The sequence below is a fragment of the Mugil cephalus genome, chromosome 7 (assembly GCF_022458985.1).
Source record: "Mugil cephalus isolate CIBA_MC_2020 chromosome 7, CIBA_Mcephalus_1.1, whole genome shotgun sequence".
Taxonomy (NCBI): domain Eukaryota; kingdom Metazoa; phylum Chordata; class Actinopteri; order Mugiliformes; family Mugilidae; genus Mugil; species Mugil cephalus.
This window is the reverse complement of record NC_061776.1, coordinates 25,768,208-25,791,589: the sequence shown is the minus strand read 5'-3', so window position 1 is coordinate 25,791,589 and position 23,382 is coordinate 25,768,208. Positions and strand designations below refer to the sequence as shown.

At 41.0% G+C, this 23,382-nt stretch overlaps 1 protein-coding gene across 4 annotated transcripts in view; it reads right to left on the bottom strand.

Moving 5' to 3' along the window:
• map4l (microtubule associated protein 4 like) overlaps positions 1–23,382 on the bottom strand; it is an 83,410-nt gene that overhangs the window by 34,756 nt on the left and 25,272 nt on the right. For all 4 annotated transcript variants that reach the window (XM_047588773.1, XM_047588774.1, XM_047588775.1 and 1 more), the window contains exons 3-6: positions 18,259–18,345; positions 17,306–17,383; positions 15,708–15,947; positions 9,824–11,182 (exon numbers count right to left, since the gene is read on the bottom strand). In XM_047588773.1, coding sequence (XP_047444729.1) covers positions 9,824–11,182; positions 15,708–15,947; positions 17,306–17,383; positions 18,259–18,345 — 1,764 coding nt within the window. The remainder of the gene's footprint in view (positions 1–9,823; positions 11,183–15,707; positions 15,948–17,305; positions 17,384–18,258; positions 18,346–23,382) is intronic.

The following is a 23,382-nucleotide window of genomic DNA, read 5'->3' as shown; positions in this document are numbered from 1 at the left end:
TTTTTTTTTTGCAACTTTAAGATGCAATATTCCCTCACACGCTGCATGGGATTTACATTACAGCTTCATAAGGACGATTAAACCCCATCTGATGACAGAGGGTATCATCCTCCACACTGCCTCTCCTCTCCTCGTTTTTTGCCTACTTCTGACATTCCAGGATTTAAGCAAGAAGCTCTATTTGTGTGTGGTACCAGTATTACATCACATCTACATGAGGTGGATACGTTTGCAAACTAACTGAAATATCCAGCCACTCTCTAGGCCTTTAACTAATGCTATCCAGAGTAAACTGGCATTCTGGGTAGCACTAACCTCATGAACTAAACTGACTCAAGGAGTGCGACCATCTGGAATTCAGTATTCTCTCTGGGCTGAATCTACTGTGCGTTTAATTAATACTGCACGCTGCTGTACCTCCACCAGTCACTGTACTAATAATACACTACTTTTAAAAAAATGTTTCCAACTCTGACAACAGATCGTTTGGCATGGCAGCTGGTCATCATGATGTCACATCCTGTTCCTATGGTATCATCTAAATAACCACAATGAAACTCCGAAAAATTGACACTCAAGATTACACTAGATTATACTATCTATCTATCTATCTATCTATCTATCTATCTATCTATCTATCTATCTATCTATCTATCTATCTATCTATCTATCTATATACAGGTTATATATATATACACACACAAAACCTGTATTTTAGTGTTTTAATTTGGCCCGAGTACCATCCAATAACATGTAGAGGGTGCAGTTTATGACCTATACTGCAGCCAGACGCCATGGTTAGGTCTACTTTGACTTTTCAGGAGCCATCTTTGTACACTCTATGATCAGTTTCTACAGAAATTGGTTTAAGTACAAACCATCAATCTGTGACAGGACGTTGGTTAGTGCACTAGAAAAAATCGGACCCACGTCTGATGTAGCTCCAAGCAGCTACCAAAGGACAGCTTCCAAGGTCTTACAAAGTTCAAATCAGTAAGTCTGAGCTGTTTTCGCCATCATTATGCAGTGTTTGACAGATGCAGGTCACTGTACTGCTTGTATGTCTATGTTTCCAAAGCCTTGTGAGCTAAAGGTTTCTACTGTTGAAAAATGCATGTATAATGGTGCCTTAACAAAGACAAATTGGAAGCCAGGTTTGGAAGTTGAACCTATCATTTTCAACAAATACAAATACCTGATAAAAGAATTACTGACATCCATCTCAAGATTTACACTGCGCTTAAGAGCTGATGGCCTCCCACGGACCCCAAGCTGCCCTCAACGAACCCAAGGCCTGTGCCAAAATAACAAGAGCAGCTCATCAAGCCTGACTGAAACTGAAAAATTATTGTTACATAATCCCTTTATAAACAATTTGTCTACTGTAACCTCAGAGGAGCAGTGAGCCACAGAGACGGAGAGGAGCACATTAGACTTTTGTTTGGTTTCAATGGACTTGGACTTAGAAGTTTGGGTTCATGTTCACATTCAAAGGAATTCTAGAGCTAACTGTGTTCAACCCTCTTCACAGACTACAATCACTTTAATGTGCTAATGGTTACAATCACCTTGTGTCTGGTGAAGCTAACGGTCTGTGGTATGTTCATTAGGTCTTTTACTGTAATGTCTGAAAGCTTGTAGTACTGACCTTCAGCCTGCTGATGTTCGTCAGTTCACTTATTTCTCTCATGGCCAAATGTAAATTCATTGGTCACTGAATTTATTCATCATTTTTCACCTGTTGTGTACGACAAGGTGTTATGGATGCCAACACAGGAGGGAAGAAGACATTTGACCAACAAGCCTTGCTTTGTTGTATTATGTTGTGTACTAAATTACAACCATCCGTTTTTTTTTCCTTCCAGCAACTTTCTGCTACATAGTCTCAAAGATAGAATACAGTAGAACACAGTAAGTGGTGCTGTTTAACACACTAGTCTGTCATCAGCAAAACATGGTGCATGGTCCACTAAAGGGCAAACCAGGGAATGGTTGTCTGTCTAAGTTTTACAGACCATTTAGTCAAATGTTATCACAGAACAAAGTTGCTACATCTCCTTCTTGTCTTCTTGCCATGTCGATGGGACAAATACCAGGATCAGCTTTGGTATCAGTCAGGGGACAGTTGATTATGCAATGCAAAACTCACACACACAAATTGTTTAAAAAAAAAACTCCTGCACCATGGTTACTAAATACTCCTCATTAAAATAATCAATGGATAAATATAGCAATGTGTTTAAACTCTTCTTTTCCTTCTTCCTATTTGATGGCCTTCTCTTATGTCCTGATTTTACAGTTTTATATGAACAAGATTTTCATTTAAATAAACACATGCTAAGTGATCGCCAACATTAGTCAAAGGAAACCCAGAGGACCAGTTTGAAATATTTTATGGTGTAACGAAGCAAAAAGAGACGGCCACAGTGAGCTGTTAGATGAAGAGCTGCAGATGACAGGCTGCACAGCTCCACCTCCTCAGAATCATTTATCCTACAAAACATGTCAGCTTTGTAAGCTATTAGATCAAATGGCATAAAAATTTGTACTGAAATGCGTCTTAGCTGTGCTTTGTGTTTATTTATTTCCAGGAAACCATAGCACAGGGGTGCACATTGTAAAGATTACTTTATAGCTTCTCACCATCTGCATGTTGACAGTTTCATAGTAATCTTGCTAGCATGCTGATGTTACATTTAGCTCTAAGCATCAATGTGCCTACATTAAGTAGAACATCACAGAGCTGCTAGCATGGTTGAGTGATGAGATTAACTCACACATTAGTGAACATGTTCCCTCTCTGCGGCGCTGCAGTTTTCATGCTTTCCATTTTGTTCTGACGCAACATGCTTACATTTGTAGCTGTTCCAACCTTTGAGCTTGTTGTTAGATTCTTTAAACCAGCAGTTATAATATCATTGGTAGAAATTCATATCATACATTTGATTCCCTCTCTCCCCCTGCTTTTCTCAATCCCTTTCTATCTTTCTTTTCATTAGTTTGCTAATATGGCTGCACTTTGCCTATAAATGGGCTGTTCTAACTTTAAATAGTCTGGAGCAAATCCTTTGTGAAAAGTTTAAGGATTAGAAATTTGAACTCGTTCAAATGATTCCCAAGGGGTTATGTAAAAGTCTGTGCTTAATGAAAACTTTGGCAACTAACAATAGAAAAATGTAGGCACCAGGGACAGAAATGAATTAAGACAAATTCACAAGAATTGGAAAAAAAAACAAACAAATAAGTATATAACAAATAAGCGTAAGCAAAAATCTTAGAGGTCACCGCAAATCCTGCCCTTGAAAGTCATGGATTGTTGAACATCGATGGGAGATGGAGGAAACAGAGAGGAGAGACACTACAGCTGGTTGGCGCTGGGCGAGGAGGGAGAGAGTGAGCAGGAAGGGGTTGGTGTGGGTGGGGAGGAGGAGGAGGGGGTGGGGGGGGGGTGGTAGGAGAAGAAGGAGGGGGAAGGATCTTGTCAGAACGTTTCTATTTTTACTCTTCAACCTCACTGACTGTCACACCCAGTCCACCCCTTCTGTATCCCTCCATCTCTCACTAGCAGAGTCTCTCTGTTTCCACGGCAACCGCCTCCCATTTCTCCCTGACATCCCCCCCCCCCCCCCCCCCCACCGCCACCAACACCCCCACGACCCCCCACACGCCTAAATCGGCGATGCAGTGATTATTATGGTGCCGCAGCGACACAGGGAGTCTGGGCAGGAGAGGGGAAGTTGTGACGTGGATGGAGGAGACAGAAAGGGCAAAGAGATGGGGGGAGAGGAAAATGAGGGATGAAGCAGGGATAGGAAAGGATAAAGAGAGAGGGAAGGTAGACAGAGGGAAGGAGGAAAACAGAATTAGGGAGAGCAGAATCCAGGAATAGATAAAGATGAGAAATGAGGAAGGGCAACAGATGAAGGCAAGATTGATGGAGGATGTGAGGAGAATTAAGATACTGAGAGGAAAATACCAGAGAGAGGAATGAGAGCAATAGGGCAAGAGATAAAGGAGGATACTAGAGTCTGGTGATAAGTTTTCCCAAAAATCAAGAAAATGCCGATTTTACGACAGTTATTCTTAAAAAAGAAAAGACTGACAGGCACATTGCAATAATATTACATGTCACTGAGTCAGACTTGGCAGGAACGCAATGACTAACGACACATCTGCAGAGGAACAGCAGATGGTAGGAGCAGCAGAAAAAGGACTACTGATAAAGATGGGATGAAAAAGGCAAAAGACGATGATAACCTTCAGCGCCAACCCATTCATTAAGGAGACCTAAATGACATCCCGCAGAACACAGTCCTCATGAGGGGAAATTTAGCTGTAAGAGAAACTGTAAAATAAGATTTCATTCCCCCCCATGCACTGGTATCCTGCTGTGAGAAGCTAGCTAACAGATCCATCACATGCAGGGAAATGAAATGAGCAACACTGTCATCAGATACTAAACTAACGCACGCATAGACAGAGATAAGAGTTTACAAGAGCTAATCTAATCTTATCTTATCTAAACTTGAGCCAGAAAGTGAATATTATTTAACAAAATTCTAAATCTTTTGCGTTAGAGAAACATAAATGGTTCTATTTTCTTATGCAACTTCAGTAAAAAAATGCAAAATAGATGTGTGATCTTTTAAATTCTTCTTTCAGCATGGAACCATCTTTTTTTTCCCCTTGCTGGCCAGTAAATACACAGATGCTTAAATATGTGTGTGGAGTTCATTGGGCCGTCATCCAATCAGCCTCAACACCATAGAGTTCAGACAATATTCTTCAGTAGTACGAAAACAATGATCAGTTTTCTAACACTTCAAGCCATGAAAAGTTGAAAAATTGAGGACAGGCTAAATAAATGCAAAATAAGGCTGGACACCAGTTGCAAGAGATGCAAAGATGCCCCTAAAGACAATCATGTAGGATGGTAGCAGGCAAGCAGTACGCAGAATACCATAACCATTCTGGACTCCTCGTAATCAAAGTAGGAGGCAACCATGGTAGCAGAGAACAACCAGCTAAGATCCTGTGGAACTGACAAACTGGTGATGGCCAACCAACAGGACATGGCAGTGGTGGACAAACAGTACTAGCAATCAAGAGGAAGGAATATTAGAAGACTGAGAAATACTAAGGGCTGAAAAAAACATGTAGGAAGTGAAGACAAGATTTTTAGTGAGAAAAATGCAGTGCTGGGAACAACTAAGATACTGTGCAGGACCCTAAAGCTGCCAGGCCTCTAGTTAGATACTTGAACCAGAAGGAAACACCTACAAGATGGTCCAGTTAATCTATTTATTTAATAAGATGAGAAGAAAATTTGAATCTGGTGCCTTACAATGTTGTTTTTTCCTCTTAGCAGCAATGTCAAAAGAGCATTTTCAGTTCAAACCATAACAATAGTGTATTATATTTGTACCTTGTTAATACTGGCTTCATGAGCTCATTCTGCAGTCAATTGCCTTTCATTTCATTGTCTTTCCTCAGCTACATCGTGTTCACAGCTGAAGTTCCCTTCAGCAGACACCTGATGGAGCCAAAGAGCAAAGGCTGAAACACCAACAACAACCTCCCCCTGCGTTTTCCAACCAACGCACAATGCAACAGGATTATCTGTCTGCAACGCAGCACAGCCAACCACAACACACGAGGGTCCCCGGCGCTTATCTCAGTTTATGGAATTCATCTTGATTCCTTCTCACTGGCTCACTGTCAAGGACAAAACCAGGTCACTGCATCTTGGAAAAAGATAGCTTTGCTTTGCTTACTAGACTGGGAAGCTTTCTTTGTGTCACAAATAAGAATGATGTCCATGCAGAAGGAATGTTTTTTTTTGTGTGTGTGTGTTTTTTTTGTTGTTTTTTTTACACACGCACATGGTTCATAAGTGAGGTCATGTTTGTCTTATATAAGGAAACAGGCAAGTCCATCAATATTGTATATGAGAGAAGAAAGGTATGCAGGTTTATAAATAGAAGGAGACAAGATAGAAACACAAGAAAGAAAGAACTAGACAGAGACAGAATAATAGAGCCGCACATTACAGTATGCTCACTGGTTCCAAGGATGACTGGACAATAAAAGCCCTCTCCCTGTACTGGGCAAACTGTGGCAGGCTGCTTGAAACATTAAAAGAGACAGTATTTATTTTCTAAGGGTAGACTACAAATTCCATCACAGTCTCTGATCTCCAGCCGTATTATTTCTCCAGCTTTCAGCTAACATCCAAACTCTCTTTCGAAACACACGGTTGTGTATTTCTATATAGAACCTTGGGTTACATAAATCCAATGTTACATACTGAATCTAGTGATGACTACCTGTACCTGAAGCCATGTCCTTTGTAATTTTAGGGGACAGCTACTGTCCTGAGTGTCACACACGTAGAGCATGTGTTGTTTAGTTTGTAGGCGAATCCTTTCTAATGAGAGTCAAAGCGAAGACCATGAAGCTGCGGAGACAGAAAATGCTAGCAAGAGCATGTGACGCTGGGGTTGTTGAGAATAATAAAATAAAAAAAACTATAGCCAAAGCCAAAATGTGATGTAATACAGGGTGAAAAGAAATAATTAATACATAAAAACATCAACATGAAATTAAATAAAAGCAATTATATGGCCAAAGTTAGAAAAGTCAACAACGTAAGATCATAAAAAATTCAATAAAAAGATAATAAGATTTAAAGATGACATCCCATAAAAGCAAATCAATAGATATGTGTTTTAAGAAGCGATTTAAAAGAAGTCACTGAGCTTTACCTCATCAGTTCAGATATTTATGTAGAGAACATAAAGCATAATATGAACCTGCAAGAATGTCATCACAAAGAAACATTGTCAGCGGGCCTCACAAATGTCTCTTTTAGCTCTGTTTTTGACCTCTACCTACCTCTTTTAGGCTGTTAAATGCTCAACAACATACCAGTGAGTCCCTGACTGGGTCCATTAGATGACTGGTGCTAGACAGGCAGTGTATGGCAGGTTTTTACAAAGCACAGAGAGATTTTCGAAATGTGATGCTTCATTTTGAAAGGAAACATCACGAAATCAACACAATAAAGAATCATAGCAACCAAAAAGAAAAAGGTGGGTCCACAGATCCACCACAGGCATCAACCTCTCTCTCTGTGTCATGTCCGGACAGTCCAATGAAAGGGATGGCAATCAGCAGCAAAACAGCAACAAACACCTAAGGTTAAGCTGAGGGATAACCCCTTTTGCCTGGGTTTCTATTGAGCATTGTATCAGTTTTTAAATAACACACTGTATTTCACTCTAAATAGTCTCAATAACCTCATTTTTCAAATCCCACGAAGTTTGTGTGACTGTACTGTAGCAGTGAGACCAGAAGCACACATTCACTCTGGGGCAACTTAGTGCTGACTGAATAAGCAAAGTGGACAGGCCTCTGCAGCAGAGGCAGCCTTTCACAGGGACACAAAGCTGAAAGCTAGTGCATGATCACAACGGAGCAACAGTTTTTCTCTAATTTGGTTCTACTCACTGGCTGTGGAGTGCTGTGTCAGCTTTCAGTTAAACAGACAAAACATAAAATTTATCTTTTCAATGCGATGTGCCCACAGCACTGGGAACAGCCTGGCTACATGGAAAATATATATGTACACATATACTGTATGTATTGTGCAACCCTCTAGAGGACAATTAGTTACAGATGAATGAATGTAATAGTACGCTGATGACTGCCCATAAACTTCTCTTTCTCGTCTTTTAAAACCAAACAATGTTTCTGCATGAGTTATGTTCTATGTGTTCTATTAAATGATGTCACCACCATCTAAACAATCTCAGAAATACAGCTGTGGTGAATTCAAAGTTACTTGCAATTTTATGCCTGAGAACAAAACATGCAAGGATGAAAGAAGGAGAACAAAAGCGTGTCCTACCTGTTAATCAAGGTCACGTCGTTGGTGGCATCATGGAAGAGAATGAAAGAGAAAGAAGGAGAGAAACAATTATGTTTAGTCCCCTGGAATCAGCTTCTCTGTCCGCTAACATCAACTCAGCGTCTTGGTGCTAGAACCTGAAACGTCCAGCTAGAGTTTTTAGTAGTTAAAGGAATTTTTTTGAGATCTTGAACTATTACAGGTTGAATGTAACAGTTAGTCAGTGCTACCACTGTATGTCAGTCTCGATGACTATGGTACAAGGATCTGAATCCAAATGATAGACTGGGATTCATCTAAGTGGCAGAAACTTTTACATTTGGAGGTTTTAATGCGTATGTTACACATAAGTGTTTTTCAAGTGGTGGTCGGGTTTTAGGTGTTACAAAGGACTCAAGAAAACCATTGTGGGAATCACGTGGAAATATAAATTTTCATCATCAGGCTATTGCATCTAGTCAGAGACAGAGTGATCAGGACTGACTTTCAGCTTTACTAACAGGAAGAAACATAGACTGAGGTCATCTCAGGGTTTTCCCAAGGGTACAATAGGTCAGGTACAGATAAGGGCTGCCTCGCCCATCCCTGACACTGGACACTAATGTCGCTATTTTTCACTTGTGGGGATGATTAGCTTTAAACAATTATGCCATTTGTAAAAACAACCAGAGAAAACTCTGATACATGGTGGATAACATACCGAACAAAAACACAAATAATTCAATTACATTTTTATTATGTTCCGAGTGGTTTAACTTGACTTAAACTTTTTTTGGGTATCTATAAGCCTTGAAAAAAAATAAACAAACAACATCATTTCAAGTCTGCTATAAGAAGTGCTCTGGCAATTTCAGCCACATCATGGATTTGATTCATTTGTACTAGCAATTGTCATCATCACTTAAGTAATCCTAAGTATGGAGTTTTGGTCACCGACAAGTGGTTATCCATAGGCAGAAGGGTGTCCCACGATAAACTCTAGTTGTGTAAGATATTAGTAAGTCAAGTTAATTGTTGTTGTTAGTCTGAAACTCTTAATTTATAAATCTGAATGTTAAATACTAAAGGAGTGTTATGAATTACTATGAAGTGTGATTTACTGAATGGTACGGATTCAAATTGGAATTTCGGAAAAAACAAAAATATTCCATAACAGTTGTATTGTAATTACACAATTTAGTCACAGTTAATATGAAAACAAAAATCAGGCATCAATAAAACCGTGATAACTGTGAGTTGTGTCTTATAGATCTAGACACGTTTTAAGTCTTCTTAGTCACAGTCATGTCAACGTCTATCTTCTCTGCCACTAGGCTAATATTGTAAAAGGCGTTAGCAGACTGGCTTTGCCATGCAAAGAACCAGGATATGTTTCTATAGACAAAAAAGGTGATGGCAGGAGGTTACACAGGCAGCCGACACTCATATGAGACAACAGACAGTGGAGCAGGCACAGACAGGAAAGCTATCAAAAGCAGCAGGTCAGGTTATACAGTTGTTATGATCATGATAACAGACACACAGAGGCAGGCAGAGGGAAATCAACTTAACGGTTAATCCTTGCAGTTTTGTTAATATAGGGCCCGACCAGTGTGGTACATTTGTGTCCTACACTCATGCCAGCAATAGATACATCTGGACACAAATGTTTGTTTTTTTTCTCTGGTAAATGTTTTGAAATGGTAACAAAGGCAGATTTGTGTCTGTCACTGTATCTTTATGTGTCGGGCCCTGGTTATTACAAATACACAGAGGAAATCGATCGAGCACCAAGCAGGCCTCGTGCTCAATCCACAGGCAGAGAGCCATGCATACAGGAAAACAAACAGTACAGCTTCCTACCATCCTAGCCTGCGATCATTTTTGTTCAAATTAGCCCCATGTTATTCATAATCTTCCCTGTAGTTCACCAACCTTCCAGTGGGGGGAGCTGTAGCGACGAGGACTCCAGGTGCTCTGAGTGTGCAGGGAGAGAGGGAGGGGCTGCGTGGGCGATGGAGGGAGGGGGTGTGGCCGAGCTAAGGGGTGTGGCTGCACTTTTCGGGGGAGTGTCTGATGATGATGATGGGGGTCTGGCATCATTCTTAAAGGGAGAGGCTGAAGAACTAAGGGGCGTGGCTGAGATGGTCATGGGAGCACTGATTCCAGCAGAGGCTGCTACTCCTGTACTGGCAATAGGACTGGCTGCAGTTGAACTAGTGGAGGACATGAGTGAGGCCGAGGGAATGAACGGCTTGGCATCAACATTGAGGGCTGACCCGACTGCAGTCGCTGGAGAGCGCGTTTCTGCAGGAACTAATGGTGATGGATTGGTGGGTAGAGTGGAAGTGGGAGGAAGGTATGGAGTGCTCTTGGAAGGGTTGATACCAGAAGAGGCTGGTGAAGCAGGGACGGTGGCTTCGGTCGGGGTGGACTTGGTCAGGGAAGCGGTGGTAAGGAAGGGGGTGTTGGTGATAGGGGTCGTGGTCTGTGAGTCAGGGGTGGAGCCCGGAGGGGTCTGGAGGACTGAATCGAGGAACGAGAAGGTCTGGGAGACTGGGCTCAGATTGTCGCCTGACATTATCGCTAAACTTCTGCTGACATCCCCAGCTAAACCAGTCTTGCTGGTAGCATTAGCTGCTAAGCCAGTGTGGGCTTCAGGTTTACTATTTGAAACTTTCCCCTCGTTTGCCTTTTGTCCATCTTTAGCAGACATGGGGAAATCATCTACAGACATGGGCTCATAGGAGCGTGGAGAGGAATCTGTTGCAAGGCTAACATGGGAACAGTTGGTGAAACTTGTGGGTATTTGTTCAGGGGCAGAAGGGAAAGCAGGGCTGGTGCTGGAGCTTGGAGCTTTGGGTTCAGTAGGGCAAGGATCAGTAGCTGTATCCCATTTAGGAGCCACAGTAGCGGGTGTGGGAGAAACAGGCTGCTGGGGCGCTCCCCACTCCTCTGGAAGTCTTGCCCGACTCTTAACCTTCCTGCCTTTTACCCTACCGCCTCCTCCACTCTCTCTGATCTCCCACTCCCAGTTCTCCTCCTCATCTTCATCCTCCTCCGCCTCCCCTCTGCCCTTATCCTGCGTCCCATGCTTGTCTAAATGGCCGACGTCATTCTCCTGGCTATCCAGGAAGTCGTAGACCTCGTCGCGGCCCTTCCTCTTCTTCTTCCGCCGCCGCTGCTGCTTGCCAGCCTCGCCCCCCGGCCCCACTCTCTCGGGGCTGAGGGGTTCAGAGTTGGAGGATGTGGGGCTGCTGTCATCCATTGAGCCGCTGGGAGAGAGGACGGGAGCTGCCGAGGGGGGGGAGGGTTTTATAAAAGGAGGAACCAATCACATAGTGTGTCAGAGAAACACCTGCTAAAAAGCCAGCAGAGTGTAGTTACCTGAGAAGACCTTATTATTTCAGGTTTAAATTTGGTCTAACTTGTTCATTCTCTCCTGGTCTTCTTCAAACTGTAAGATCCATACCAGAACAAGTCATATTCTGAAGGAATGGTGCATGTATTACTCATAATCAATGCTGGATTGTAGTTTTTTGAAAGGGTGAACTACCACAGAATTCGTTTTTCTCAAAAGACAGTTATATTAACCACTAACATTGTTGATGCCAATCCAACTGAAGTTAAACCAGTTGAAAAAAAATGTCTTGGATTCTGAATAATTGAAGAACCCGAAATACAATAACAGTCCAAAGTTCCAAAGTTTCTTTGGTGCACACCAGATCTAAAAAATAGTCTATCTTTTATTATTCTGACAGTTGCAAGGAAGTCAAAAAACTTATTTCCAAAAATGGCCAAATGTCAGAGCACAATTTTAAATTGGGTTAGTACTCCTCAAAGGCCATTAATAGAGAGAAGCCAGAATGAAATTCTATTCAGGGTGCCTATGCACCTGTTTAGATAACGATTCTACTCATGAGAAGAAATCTCTGTGAATAATAAGAGCACTTATTCACTTTTTCAAGTAAGGAAGATTTTGGACGACTGGCCTATTAGTTGGTCTATAAATTTATGTGTGCAAGTATACATGTAAATGTAAAATCTAAAATAATTGGCTTAGTCCAGATGAAGAATCTTTACTTGTGAAACTTAGACTAATTTAACTGGTTAAAGTATTGGATGTACAGTATGTAGCACACTTTGCAAATAGTCTCTCCCATGCTTTTTAACATGGTCTACAGCATGCCATGCAAGAAATATACTGTATGGAGAAGTCAAGTTTCTGGAGCTCTCAGCAACAGTAACCATAATTTGACTGTGTGAACCCCTTTTGAAGCACCATTGGAAACGTATTAATAAAATATCACATGTGATGTACATTCCTTTATAAATACACTCAACAAAATTTGCTTTACTTACTTTCTCTCTAAAGTTGAGTAAATAATACTTAATTAAAGGTATCACTATTTGTGTCGTAGCAGAAACACATCTCAGCGGAGTTGAAATGTTCTTGGATTTGCATTTCACATGCAGCATAAGTGCTGATACGAATTTGGCAAATTGTTGAGGGAACAAGCCAGATTATGTTTGGACGTCCTCTTAACATCTACATTAAATATGTGGACGTTTAGACTTAGCACTTATTTAAGACTCCCTGCTTTTGCTGCCACTACTCTCATTTATTACAACCATAAATAAAAAAAGTATAAATAGAGGAAATGAAGTCAAAGATCCGTCGGCCCACCTATAAATGATCATGTTGTGTAGTTTATCAAGTTTTCCAAATATTGATTGGAAAGGACTGTGCTTTCTTTTAAATCATCATCATCATCATCATCATCATCATCATCATCCAGGGCACAGACCTGGTCTTGTGTAGGGAGCAGACACACACAACAAAGCAAAACAAATGCACTGGGATCAACAGAGCTTGGAAGCAACTTAAAAATCAAGTGCACGTCGTACATGCGTGATCAAAATGAAACGCATGCATGACCAAAGAATCACAGAATCACAGTGCACACATGGACATGCTGAAATGAGCCAAAATGACACATCAAACATAAAAAAGTACATTACAGAAATGGCAGCGATACAATGGGCGCATACAAGCTTTAACAGACAAAAAATGTTCAACTTGGGGTAAAATGATCCCTTATTTGCCTGTTCCCACTAACGTCTCTTGATTGGAAAATTAAGTCATCACAGTTGGATGAAGCTTTTCCCCCTAGAGCCGTATTTCTCAATTATTACTGACGAGTACTTCATTAGCTCACAGAGAAGGAGAGATGCAAAGATGAACAGACAGTTAGAAACAGACAGCTGGAGGGATGAAAAACTGAATGACCCCTACAACCCTTTCAGTCTTCTCATCAGGTCATTTCCTGTCCGTAAATATTATTCTTCCATCTCGGCTTTCTTTATTCCATCCTTTCATCTGTCTAGCATCATTGCATATTAATGAAAGTTTAGAAGAAAGGTGCATTCCCCTCTATATCTGGCACATTTCCCTGCATATTTAAATTGACAGCTATTTTCTCGCTGTGACCTGATGCTTCCCCAGCTATAAACAGTTTGACGAAGAGGCAGGGCCGAGGTTATATCATCAATATTTAATGTAATGAGGTATTTAATGGGAGTACTTCTTAATTTGGAGTCGGGCAAACTGCCAAGAGATACATTAATGTTGGAGCACAGGCTACTCCAAACACATCTCCTATGCAAAGATGCAGTCTGAGTGGCGATTAGAATTTTTTTTAGGGCTCCGACACAATGAGTCCCCTGCACAGACTTAACAGGTGCATCTCAAGTACAGCAGAGAAAACGCAGACAAAGAAAAAGACTGGCTAGTAAATGTTTTATCAATATTTTGCAGAAGTCACTTATATTTATTTGCTTAAGTTACTTATATTTAATTTTTATCTTTCTTTTTATTTGTGGGTCTTAAGAGTGTTCGTTCAACTAAGCTACTGTGACCAAGAAATTTTCCTTGTGGATGATTCAAGTCTAACTATCTGACTAACTTTAAACATAGCTCTTTTTAGATGCAAGGTTCCCATCAACAGCAAGCCGACCCTGGGCGAGCGACATGCTCTCTCTGTGAAAAAAGCAACGTTACATAAGGTTTTTTAAACCTTTTTGGCTTCATTAGATAAGCAGTGGCGTGAGACGGGACGGAATAGAGAGACATAGCTGTCTGAATTTCCATCTACCAACCGGGATGAACTGCAAAACATGACTTGTAGAGGACTAGTGAGAAGTAACACCTAGAAAGATATGATAATGATAGAAGAAGATAGAAGAAATGATAATGCTAACTGTGAACAGACAATGCATGTTCTATTGAATTCTGTTCACATCAATTTGTATTAATTTTCATGAGATTATTGTAGCATCTCAGCCTGGCTAGTTCAGATAGCAATGATACGTTCAACAAGACAATGTTACCTCCAAAGGTAATGAGAAATGAACTGTAAGAGTCCCAAAACATTAACTGCCAGGTTGGGTATGAGCTAGAGTCAGCCCTGTCGAGGTAATTGCGTAAAATAACATGTTCCATCCACTGTTTTTATGTTTGTAAACCCATCTTCCCTTGCTGATCCATTCTTAAGCTATTTATTTTGCTTTTGGGCTCCTCCAACAGACTGGGTTTGCAAAAGGCTTACAGATCAGCAAATGCTCAGCAAATGCTCAGTAAATGCCAAATAAAAGAAAGATTTGCAGCAGTAAGGTCAAAGATTAGCTTACATTTGACTTTCGATTGTTGTCACCTGAAATTATGCAACAGGGTTTCACAGAACGTCTGCAGGGATTCTGCCTGGTTGGCAACGTTTGCGAATAGCTGCAAGTGCAGGCTCTTTGTTGGAAGTTTTTTCATTTTTAAACACAACGCACACAGAAAAAAGGCAATATTTTTATGTTTGAAGATGCTTAGATTATCTGTAGTGTGTATTCATCATATCGCATGAGCACACATAACGTTACATAACTGCCGGCGTTAAGCAGGCAGAAGGGAGAAGAGCTGAATAATAGCACTGGGGCTAAATGTTTAATAGGTCCAAGCTGAGGGCATCAGTATCCTGCAACTGCTTCATTTTTCATGTGGACTCAGCCTTAAAGCTGTGACTGACTACATGTCTCTAGTTTCTGAAATGCTGCTTTTGGCCACAATTACACAGGAAAACAGCAAAAAGTTATGATGTAACCGTGGGTCTGTGTTGCTCGCCAACTCCAAATTGATCCGTAGTTACTCACTTGAGCAGCTGTAGATTATGATAAATATCAACAACCCACGATACAAATGAGAGCTGAATTGTCTTGTGGGGCCTGTGATTTTCTTTCAGACTGCAGCCACTAATGAAGGCAAGTGAAACAGATGCTGGGAAAAAGTGTTTGTTGTTCCTAATTCAAAACGATCACTGCATAAGACCCATCCGTCTGTCAGTCTGTCGATACATGAAGAGAACAGCGAGTGTAAAGCCATGATGCCACCAGCAAAGCAAAGCAGAGCTGGGAGTGCTCTGGTGATATTGACTACAACCAGAAGACACTGCCCTCTGCTGCTGAAAGTGTGTCCTGTGCGGTCTTGCTGTTACTCTACTCCTTTCTCCTCTCGTCCCTGTTGCTCTGCCTCAGAAAGGCCAGGCCAACTTAATACAGTAGCCATAGGTATCACATCTTAGGCTTCCTTAAACTGAATGTATGATCTGACCATGGATTTGGATTATTCAGTTCAAGTTCCACCCTCGTCTGTAGCTGTGTGACAAAATCCAACCAACCCCCTCCTAGTCCCTAAATGCTTATGAATCCTCCATACATCACATACCCTGCCGGCTCAGCATACAGTAAAACATGCAACCAACCGCCTTTCTGATACCTGCAGAATGATCCACAGTGTGGATTCCCGGGCTGCCAGAAGAAAATGGATCACTGGTTTTAAAGGGACTGCTCCCACTGGTGTTAGTGGCGCTTTTGTTTTCCACACCAAACAAGCTGGAACTCTTCTGGGTGTCCATAGCTGGTTTCATCCCAGTCTGGCCAAGAGTAGAAGTCATACTGGTCTGGAACGGCGGCAGGCTGGACCCCATGGTCCCTCCCATCCCAGACTGAGAGAAGCCTGATGGAGAGACAGAACAAAGATATACATATACAGTGTATGCTTTATATACATGCAGCTCTATGCATTTACAAATGAAGGCAACAAGTATAATGTGCATTTTCTACAACTATTACACACTTGTTATTGTCATATGTAGATATTGAAAATTAGTGAATTTTTCAGCATGTTCATAAAACTAAACTAATTTTGAATATTCTGTGATCACATAGATGTTTGACACCTGGAAGTTTAAAATGTTTGTTTCTAGCATTCTAAAATGCATTACCTTTGAATCTGAATTGTGTTTTCCAAATACAACAGGTTGTCACAATAATATAGACTAACAACTGATGAAAACCAGTAAAAATAACACTAATAAAAATAAGGCTACTCTACCTGCTATAACCCAGCTAGACAAGGGAACATGTGGTGAGAAATCACTGTGAAAGTCAAGTCAACCAGCAGCACCTCTTGTTAAAAAAGTAATGTTGGCATAACTTTAAATTGAGGCTTTCTGTTTGAGCACAAAAAGAATAGAACTTCCCTAATCCTGTATGTTAATGTTAGCATTTATTAGAATCTTGCACTAGATATATGCTAGGTGTGGTACATAAGTGAAAAAACTCCAGCACTGTAACATAACACATTATTAAGAGTGATTTAGTAACTCCAAGTGTGATAACTTGATCCATATTCCATCTACAGCCGTCATAATATATCTTCCCACACTAAATGCATCAGTCCAGTAGCCTGGAAATGGATATTCTTTTACAATTTGAAGTCAATGTGCTTTGTTTTCTTCCCCTTCTGTGCAAATATACATCCTGTAAATAATTCATGGGAACGTGGAAATCTGGTAACTGCCTTTGAAATGTCAGTGTGGTGCATTTGTGTCTGTGACCTGTAAAATACCACTGTGGTCCTGTGACAGAATTAAGGCAAACTCATGATTTTAAATTTGAGTTTGCATGCAGTGCCACTTTGTGATATATGGTTTTAGAAAATCCCTCCCTCATCCCAGCCCTGAAAGCAGACAACAAAGGAAGCAAAAGTGAGCGTGTGTGGCATAACAAAGAAATTCTGGGTCAAATATAAAGAAAGGAGCAGGAGCTGTCAACCACATACATATGGTATGTGTGAGTCAACATCCAACAGCACCGAACAACTACAAAGCAGCAGCTTGCACCAAGCTTCATGTTCATCTCCTAGGTAGTTTTTGTTTCACAAAATATCTTGCAGTGGTAATTGAATCTAAAATCTAGCCAGGTTCAAACTGATGAAGAACGACCTGAATGAACATAGTTTCTTCATATGCACATCTTCAGATGTACAGTTAAAGGTAAAAATAACACAGGAGGTGAAAAAGTAAAGTGAACCTAGAAATGAATCAGGCATGCTGCTGTCCTTTGTCTTGTTCAAGCTCCACTGATCAGTCATCCCACCCATCATAGGACCTGAGAGAAAGAAAGACAGACAGATGCAGTGACAGAAAGAAATTGGCAAATGAAAAGAGGATAGAGGGTGACATAGAAAAAGAGATACAACGAGTGGTAGGGGCGACAAAAAATAGGTGAATGACAACGAGCAGAATGTAGGACAGTGGGAAAATACACAAAATACAAATGATGAAGCAAATGTCACACATTGCAAATCAAATCAGCATGATCTGCATATGCAATCCAGACACCTGGTTATTTTGTATGTGTGCATGTAGCAACAATAATTTTATGCAAATTAATGCAACAAAAGCTTGTTCAATGGCTTAAACCCCTACTTCCCATATCTAGTATATAGAGAAAATGACTGTTTAAACTAAAGAATACTTCTTCTTCCTAGTCTAGGTTCACATGATGATTCTAGTGGAGATGTGGACAAATCGTGTTCCATATTCACTTTACAATCCTTGTACCTGTGAAGATCCATCTGGAAAACAGAATATAGTAAAAGAAAAAAAACACATTTGCTTGGGTGGCACAGTGGTGTAATGGTGCATTTCTGTGCTAGTCTTGTGATAGTAAGAGTGTTCAGAGTGTACCCTGCCTCTCGTCCACTGGGATAAACTGATATTTCCTGTTGGAATGTCTCATTCAGGTTGATGGTTGAAGTAACATTAATCACCTAGGGGTTACTCAGAAAATAATCAAAAGTTCAGCAAAGAGAAAAAGAAAAAAAGATGAATCGATTGAAAACTCAGTCAACAAGAGTTGGTTTTAGCCTTAAATTGTACTGCACGTTTAATAGCTGGGATGGATGGAGGGGCCAACAGTTTTAATATCAACTCAGTGTCCTCTGTGCTAGCATGATCTGCACACTCCCCCTTCTCCCTCACCAGACAGGTAGTCAGAGCTGAAGGCTGGCTGTCCTGGTGGGTCTTGGCGTCCGCCTGATGACATCGTGGATGACATCATCCCTGGACCTAAAGGAGATAAAGAGCATCATTGCTATTATCCTCATCAAATAAACATCATGTGACTGATTTCTTCATCAGTCTATGGCAACAGTTTTCACTGGAATACATTAATACAGGAGTAAAAATGTATTCCTGATAAACCGAGATCCCTTAAAAATACCCTAACTTGGATGACTGAACCACATTTTTCTCGCTGGCACACACAGCAATCTGCAGGCTTACTTTTTAGACATAGTGGGTGAGACACACTGAAAACTGCACCTGAATCTGTCTGTCACTCTGCCCTGTCAGCTTTTTGCCGCTCAAACAGGCCTCACGTCCCCAAATCAGCCTGTGCGTGTGTGTGCTACATCTTTTGACAGTGAGGCAAGCAGACACAACCCGTCGCTGAAGGGACTATCACCATGGTTACGCAAAAAGAGGATGACAGCATCTGCGGTTCCCTTAGCAACACTTGCTGGCGGACGTGTCTTAGAGGATCAATGCATGTGCTCCACATACACCAGCACACGCATAACACTCCCACACACGCACACTGTCGACTAATAAAAATAAAATACACGTTTAATGTTTCTAATAGAGGTAGGGGGAGCAGGAAAAGGAAGATTTTCTTAAAACTATTTCTTATATTGAATAAAAGGATGACAAATCGCAACGATAGTGTGGCGATTTGTGTGGCGCCTTCGCACACCACAAGGAGGCGCTCACTAGCCAAGGTTTCTGAGCAGCTACAGAGCTTTCTTTCAGAGAGAAAGCCACCACTAGCAACACATTACGAGAACCTCCAAAACTTCCATCTTCACCTAATAATAATAAAAAAAAATAATCATGATGATCTCAAGGCCAACTTAACTCCGTACTCTGACTTTCTCACTCCCACGGAGCATGTCAACTATCTGCATATGGCATCTGATGAGTGTACAGGAACATGTTTGACAACATTAGCAATGTTAGCTGTTCCCGAATTAAATTTGACCATTATTTCAAACTGAAGCCGAAAGTATGTTTGTCAACACAGCTCCCATTCCCAACATCCCATATATCTGCTAAGTTGGGTTTTCTACACTGAATGAAAACTAAATGAATGAAAACGAAACTGCAAGCCCCTTTCAGGTTTGACCGCATCCCAACACCCAGTCCATAGACGGGAGGATGGACTGAGTGGACTGAGTGTGATCATGTGAGGAACACATACTGTAACCACAGCACAAGCATCTCAAATTCAAATTTAAATAATGAACTTGAGTAAATGTGGGTGGCAAACATTACCAGAGCTAAATGTTTATTAACTGCTATCAACAGTTTGCTCTTGGTTATTTCTTCTTTCCATGCAATGACTAGCTGCTGCTACATTATGAGGATCTTATGGTATGTAACTGTCCATGGTGCTGAAATATCAAGAATAAAAAATGCAGTGTAGCCTACTCTTGCACATCACAAATGACTTTAACTATTTAGACACATGAAGTTAGGTTGTTCTGTGTGTTTTGTTTGTGTTGTTGTCTCTGGTTTTCTTTGTGTTGTGCTTTCTTTCAGGGTAAATGAGGACACATATTTTTGGCAAGTTGCCAGTATCTGTAATGGTGGACAACATAAATAATTAACAAAGGTGCATTAACTGTGAGTTTTGGTGCAATGAGTGCCTGAGTGTCCATTTTTGGGTCTGTGACGAATGCACAGACACACACATGCAAACAAGCAGCAGACACATAAACTGCAGAGTCATTCCAGACAGACCGCCACAGGATCCTTTTCTTTCTCTGTCTGGTTTTTCCTCTGTGTCTGGTTATCACCCTTCAGCATTGGGGCTCGCTGGGTTATGTCTTTCTACCCCTGACTATTATCATTCGTTTCAGTGCACATCTCTTTTTGCTGCTTCTTCTACTCCTGTAGTATGCAAGAGTTGGCCATACCCGAAAAGCTTTAAAAAATCCATCCCAGTGTACTTGTTTAAAAATACAGACACATCACAAACGGTACCATACCGTTAAGTCTGAATTAAAATTCTAAAATCAACAAACACTGAAATACACCAGTGCTCTCAACACAGGGCGAGATGATGAAAAAAATTGACCTTCCAGCCAGACTCAAAACGACATTCTTAAATTTAACACAACATGGGCCATGCAAAAACGAACCTGACAGTTGGACTTAAAGATGGGAAATCCGCATTTTGTCTCTCACTACTTAGCAGATGTCCTGGATGTGTCTGCCTCAAAATAAATGTTTTTTTTTTTTTTTTCTTTCTAAAGTTCTCTTCAATCATGCATGTCCAGCTTCATTTATGACTCAGTCCAAAGTGCCACGACAAGACCAGTAAATCAAGCTTATCCCCCCAGATCCTGGATGAATGAGGTACTTTACAGTATGTGCGTGCACTCACAGCCAGAACTCAGACAGTGCTCTGGGGACAGCAGCCAGTGTCAAGCCTCAAGGTCAAACATCTCCTTTGTATTCCCAAACATTATTTTTATGTTATTGCTGCATCACTGAACTGGAAGCTCTTTCAAACTTTCTGCCAGCAGAGACAAGTCAAGACATACAAGTAGAGAACCCCCACATAAACAACCCACATTACACAGCTGGAAGAAATACAGTTAGATTTTTTTCCAGGGATCATAGTGTTCTGCTTCATCCCACCCTGGAGTGGAAGTGTCGATGAGCTGGGCCAGCCCACGGTTGGACCCATGTCTGGAACCCGCACCATGTCTCTCCTCACGCAACCCCCCAGCTGTTGGTGACACTTGCTGGAGGGTTGCGTGAGGAAAGACGCGCTGTGGGGAGCCAGGAAAGCCAGAACCAAATCAGGAAGCTGAGATCAACAAAGCACAACAGTGTTTTAGCTGTTGATCAGTCATTAAATGATTCCTTTACATTAATACTGATCCTTACACGACAGGCTTGGGACATCCTGTTAATGAAGGATTTTTCTCCATCATAATCACTTAATGCTGTCATGCTATCATTGCTCTGTGTCCCTAGTCCATGCAGAAAATATTGGCACGTACATAAGTATATGTCCCCAGTGCTCTCTTTGCTTGCCAAGGGCAGGGGAGGTTAATGTCAAACTACAGCATTGCATCCTCAGTCACAGCTCTTAACTCTCTCAGGAGAGGCACAAGCCCTTACAGCAGGGAGAGAATGTAGCGGCGAGAACAGAAAAGTGTGGGAGGGATCAGGAAGGCAGTGGAAAGCAGAAAGAACGAACAGGGATGAGGCAAAGATAAACAGGAGGAGGATATTGTGCTGCTTAAGAGTATTTGCACCTCTCTGGATTTTCTATATTCTTGTTTTATATGCTCTGCATAAACATGACTCTAAACATCAGCAGATTAACGGTCATAGTGTTTTTTATTGTCATTTCAACGTTTTTTTAGCAGGTGCAGTACATACTGAGATGAAAGGACGCTTCTCAGCCAACAAACATCACTCCAAAAGAAAGACACATAATATTCCTAGAGGTCACAAAGAGTTCACGGAGGACACTGAACAACCATGGTGTGTTTGGCCGAGTGGAAAGGACAAAGACGCTGCTCTCCAAAAAGAACATCTCTGCCCGTCCGCAGTCTGATCAACATCATGAGGACAAGTCAGAAGACTACTAAAGAAATGTTTTGTGGATGGATGAAACTGAAGAAGAATTATTTGGTTTAACCAAGAGTATAATGTCTGGAGACTAAACAACACTGCATGTCAGCATGAGAACCTCTTCCATGAAACATGGGGGTAGTAATGTGGGGGTGGTAATGTTGTTGTTTGCTTCATCACCGAAATACGGACCAATGGATTTTAAATTAAACCGTTCTAAATGAAAATGCCAGGACATCTGGCCATGAGATGACTGTTACAAGAAACTGGGTCATGTAGGAGGACAACATCTCCAACCACACAAGTCAGTCTACGTAAGAATTATTTTTCTTGACAAACACAAAAGCATAACATTCGTGTTTCATTTGTTTGTCTACTATCAGGAAAATCTGCTAATATTTTAGACTTTTTATGCAGAATTGTGGAAAATGTGAGTAGTGCAAATACTTTTAAGCTACACTGTATGAAAAGAAAATCTGGAGCTGCTGGTGGTCATAAAGGAGTAATGTTTTTCCATTAAAAGACCAATTATATACCTAACATTAATGTTGGTGTGCTGTAAAAAGACACATCCTTGAGATAAGTGGCATATGTACTTTACATTTACATTACTACTGATGTTATGAACTGACATGTTACATTTAAACAACCACCCCATCTTTCTTGCTGTAAAGGCTTTTTCTCTCTACACTGTAAGGTTACATTTATCTTTTTATACAGCACAATCATTTCCACAAGTCAGTAAAGTGATGGTGTAAGTATGCTACATATGGGCTCAGTGAGGTCAGAGCTGTGTGCTGTTCTCACTACTGTTGCACAGTCTGATGGCATTAAGCATAGGAGGCTACCGTTATGAAAATTGAATGTCACTTGCAGTACTTGCAGCCACAATAAGTAAAAGGTAGGTTTGTTTACTACGCTAAAAATTGGTAATGACCAGCTAATTCCAAATTGGTGCATTAGACAAGCTAACTTTTAGTTGTGTGTTAGCACACACCTAAAAACATTACTCTTGACATTACCATTAGCCAGTGTAGCCATTTATTGGGCTATATAACATCACATATATATGTAGTTAACTTTAAAGTTGACAAATACAGTTTGCCTGTAACTTCCTCAGCCATGCAGATGCAGTTAGCTGTCAATATGTAGCCATTGGTTCTGTTCACGATAACCTAAGCCTGATACAGGTTACTTCTCCAACCTTGCCCCTATCTAGGCACAACTTCAGTTCACAGAAAACGAAATGCATCTGTTAAATCTTTGTAAATTAAGTCTTCCACCATTGTCACGCAAGCATACACAAACTGCTAGTAGTCAGAGTTAACAACCATATTCCTGTGGATTCTGCTTAGAGCTAAGCCCTGCCTGTTAAAAAACATCATCATGTTTACTGACACATACGGGGTCTGTATGACAGACCCCACCAACCCTGGGCCCCACCATATCATAGAT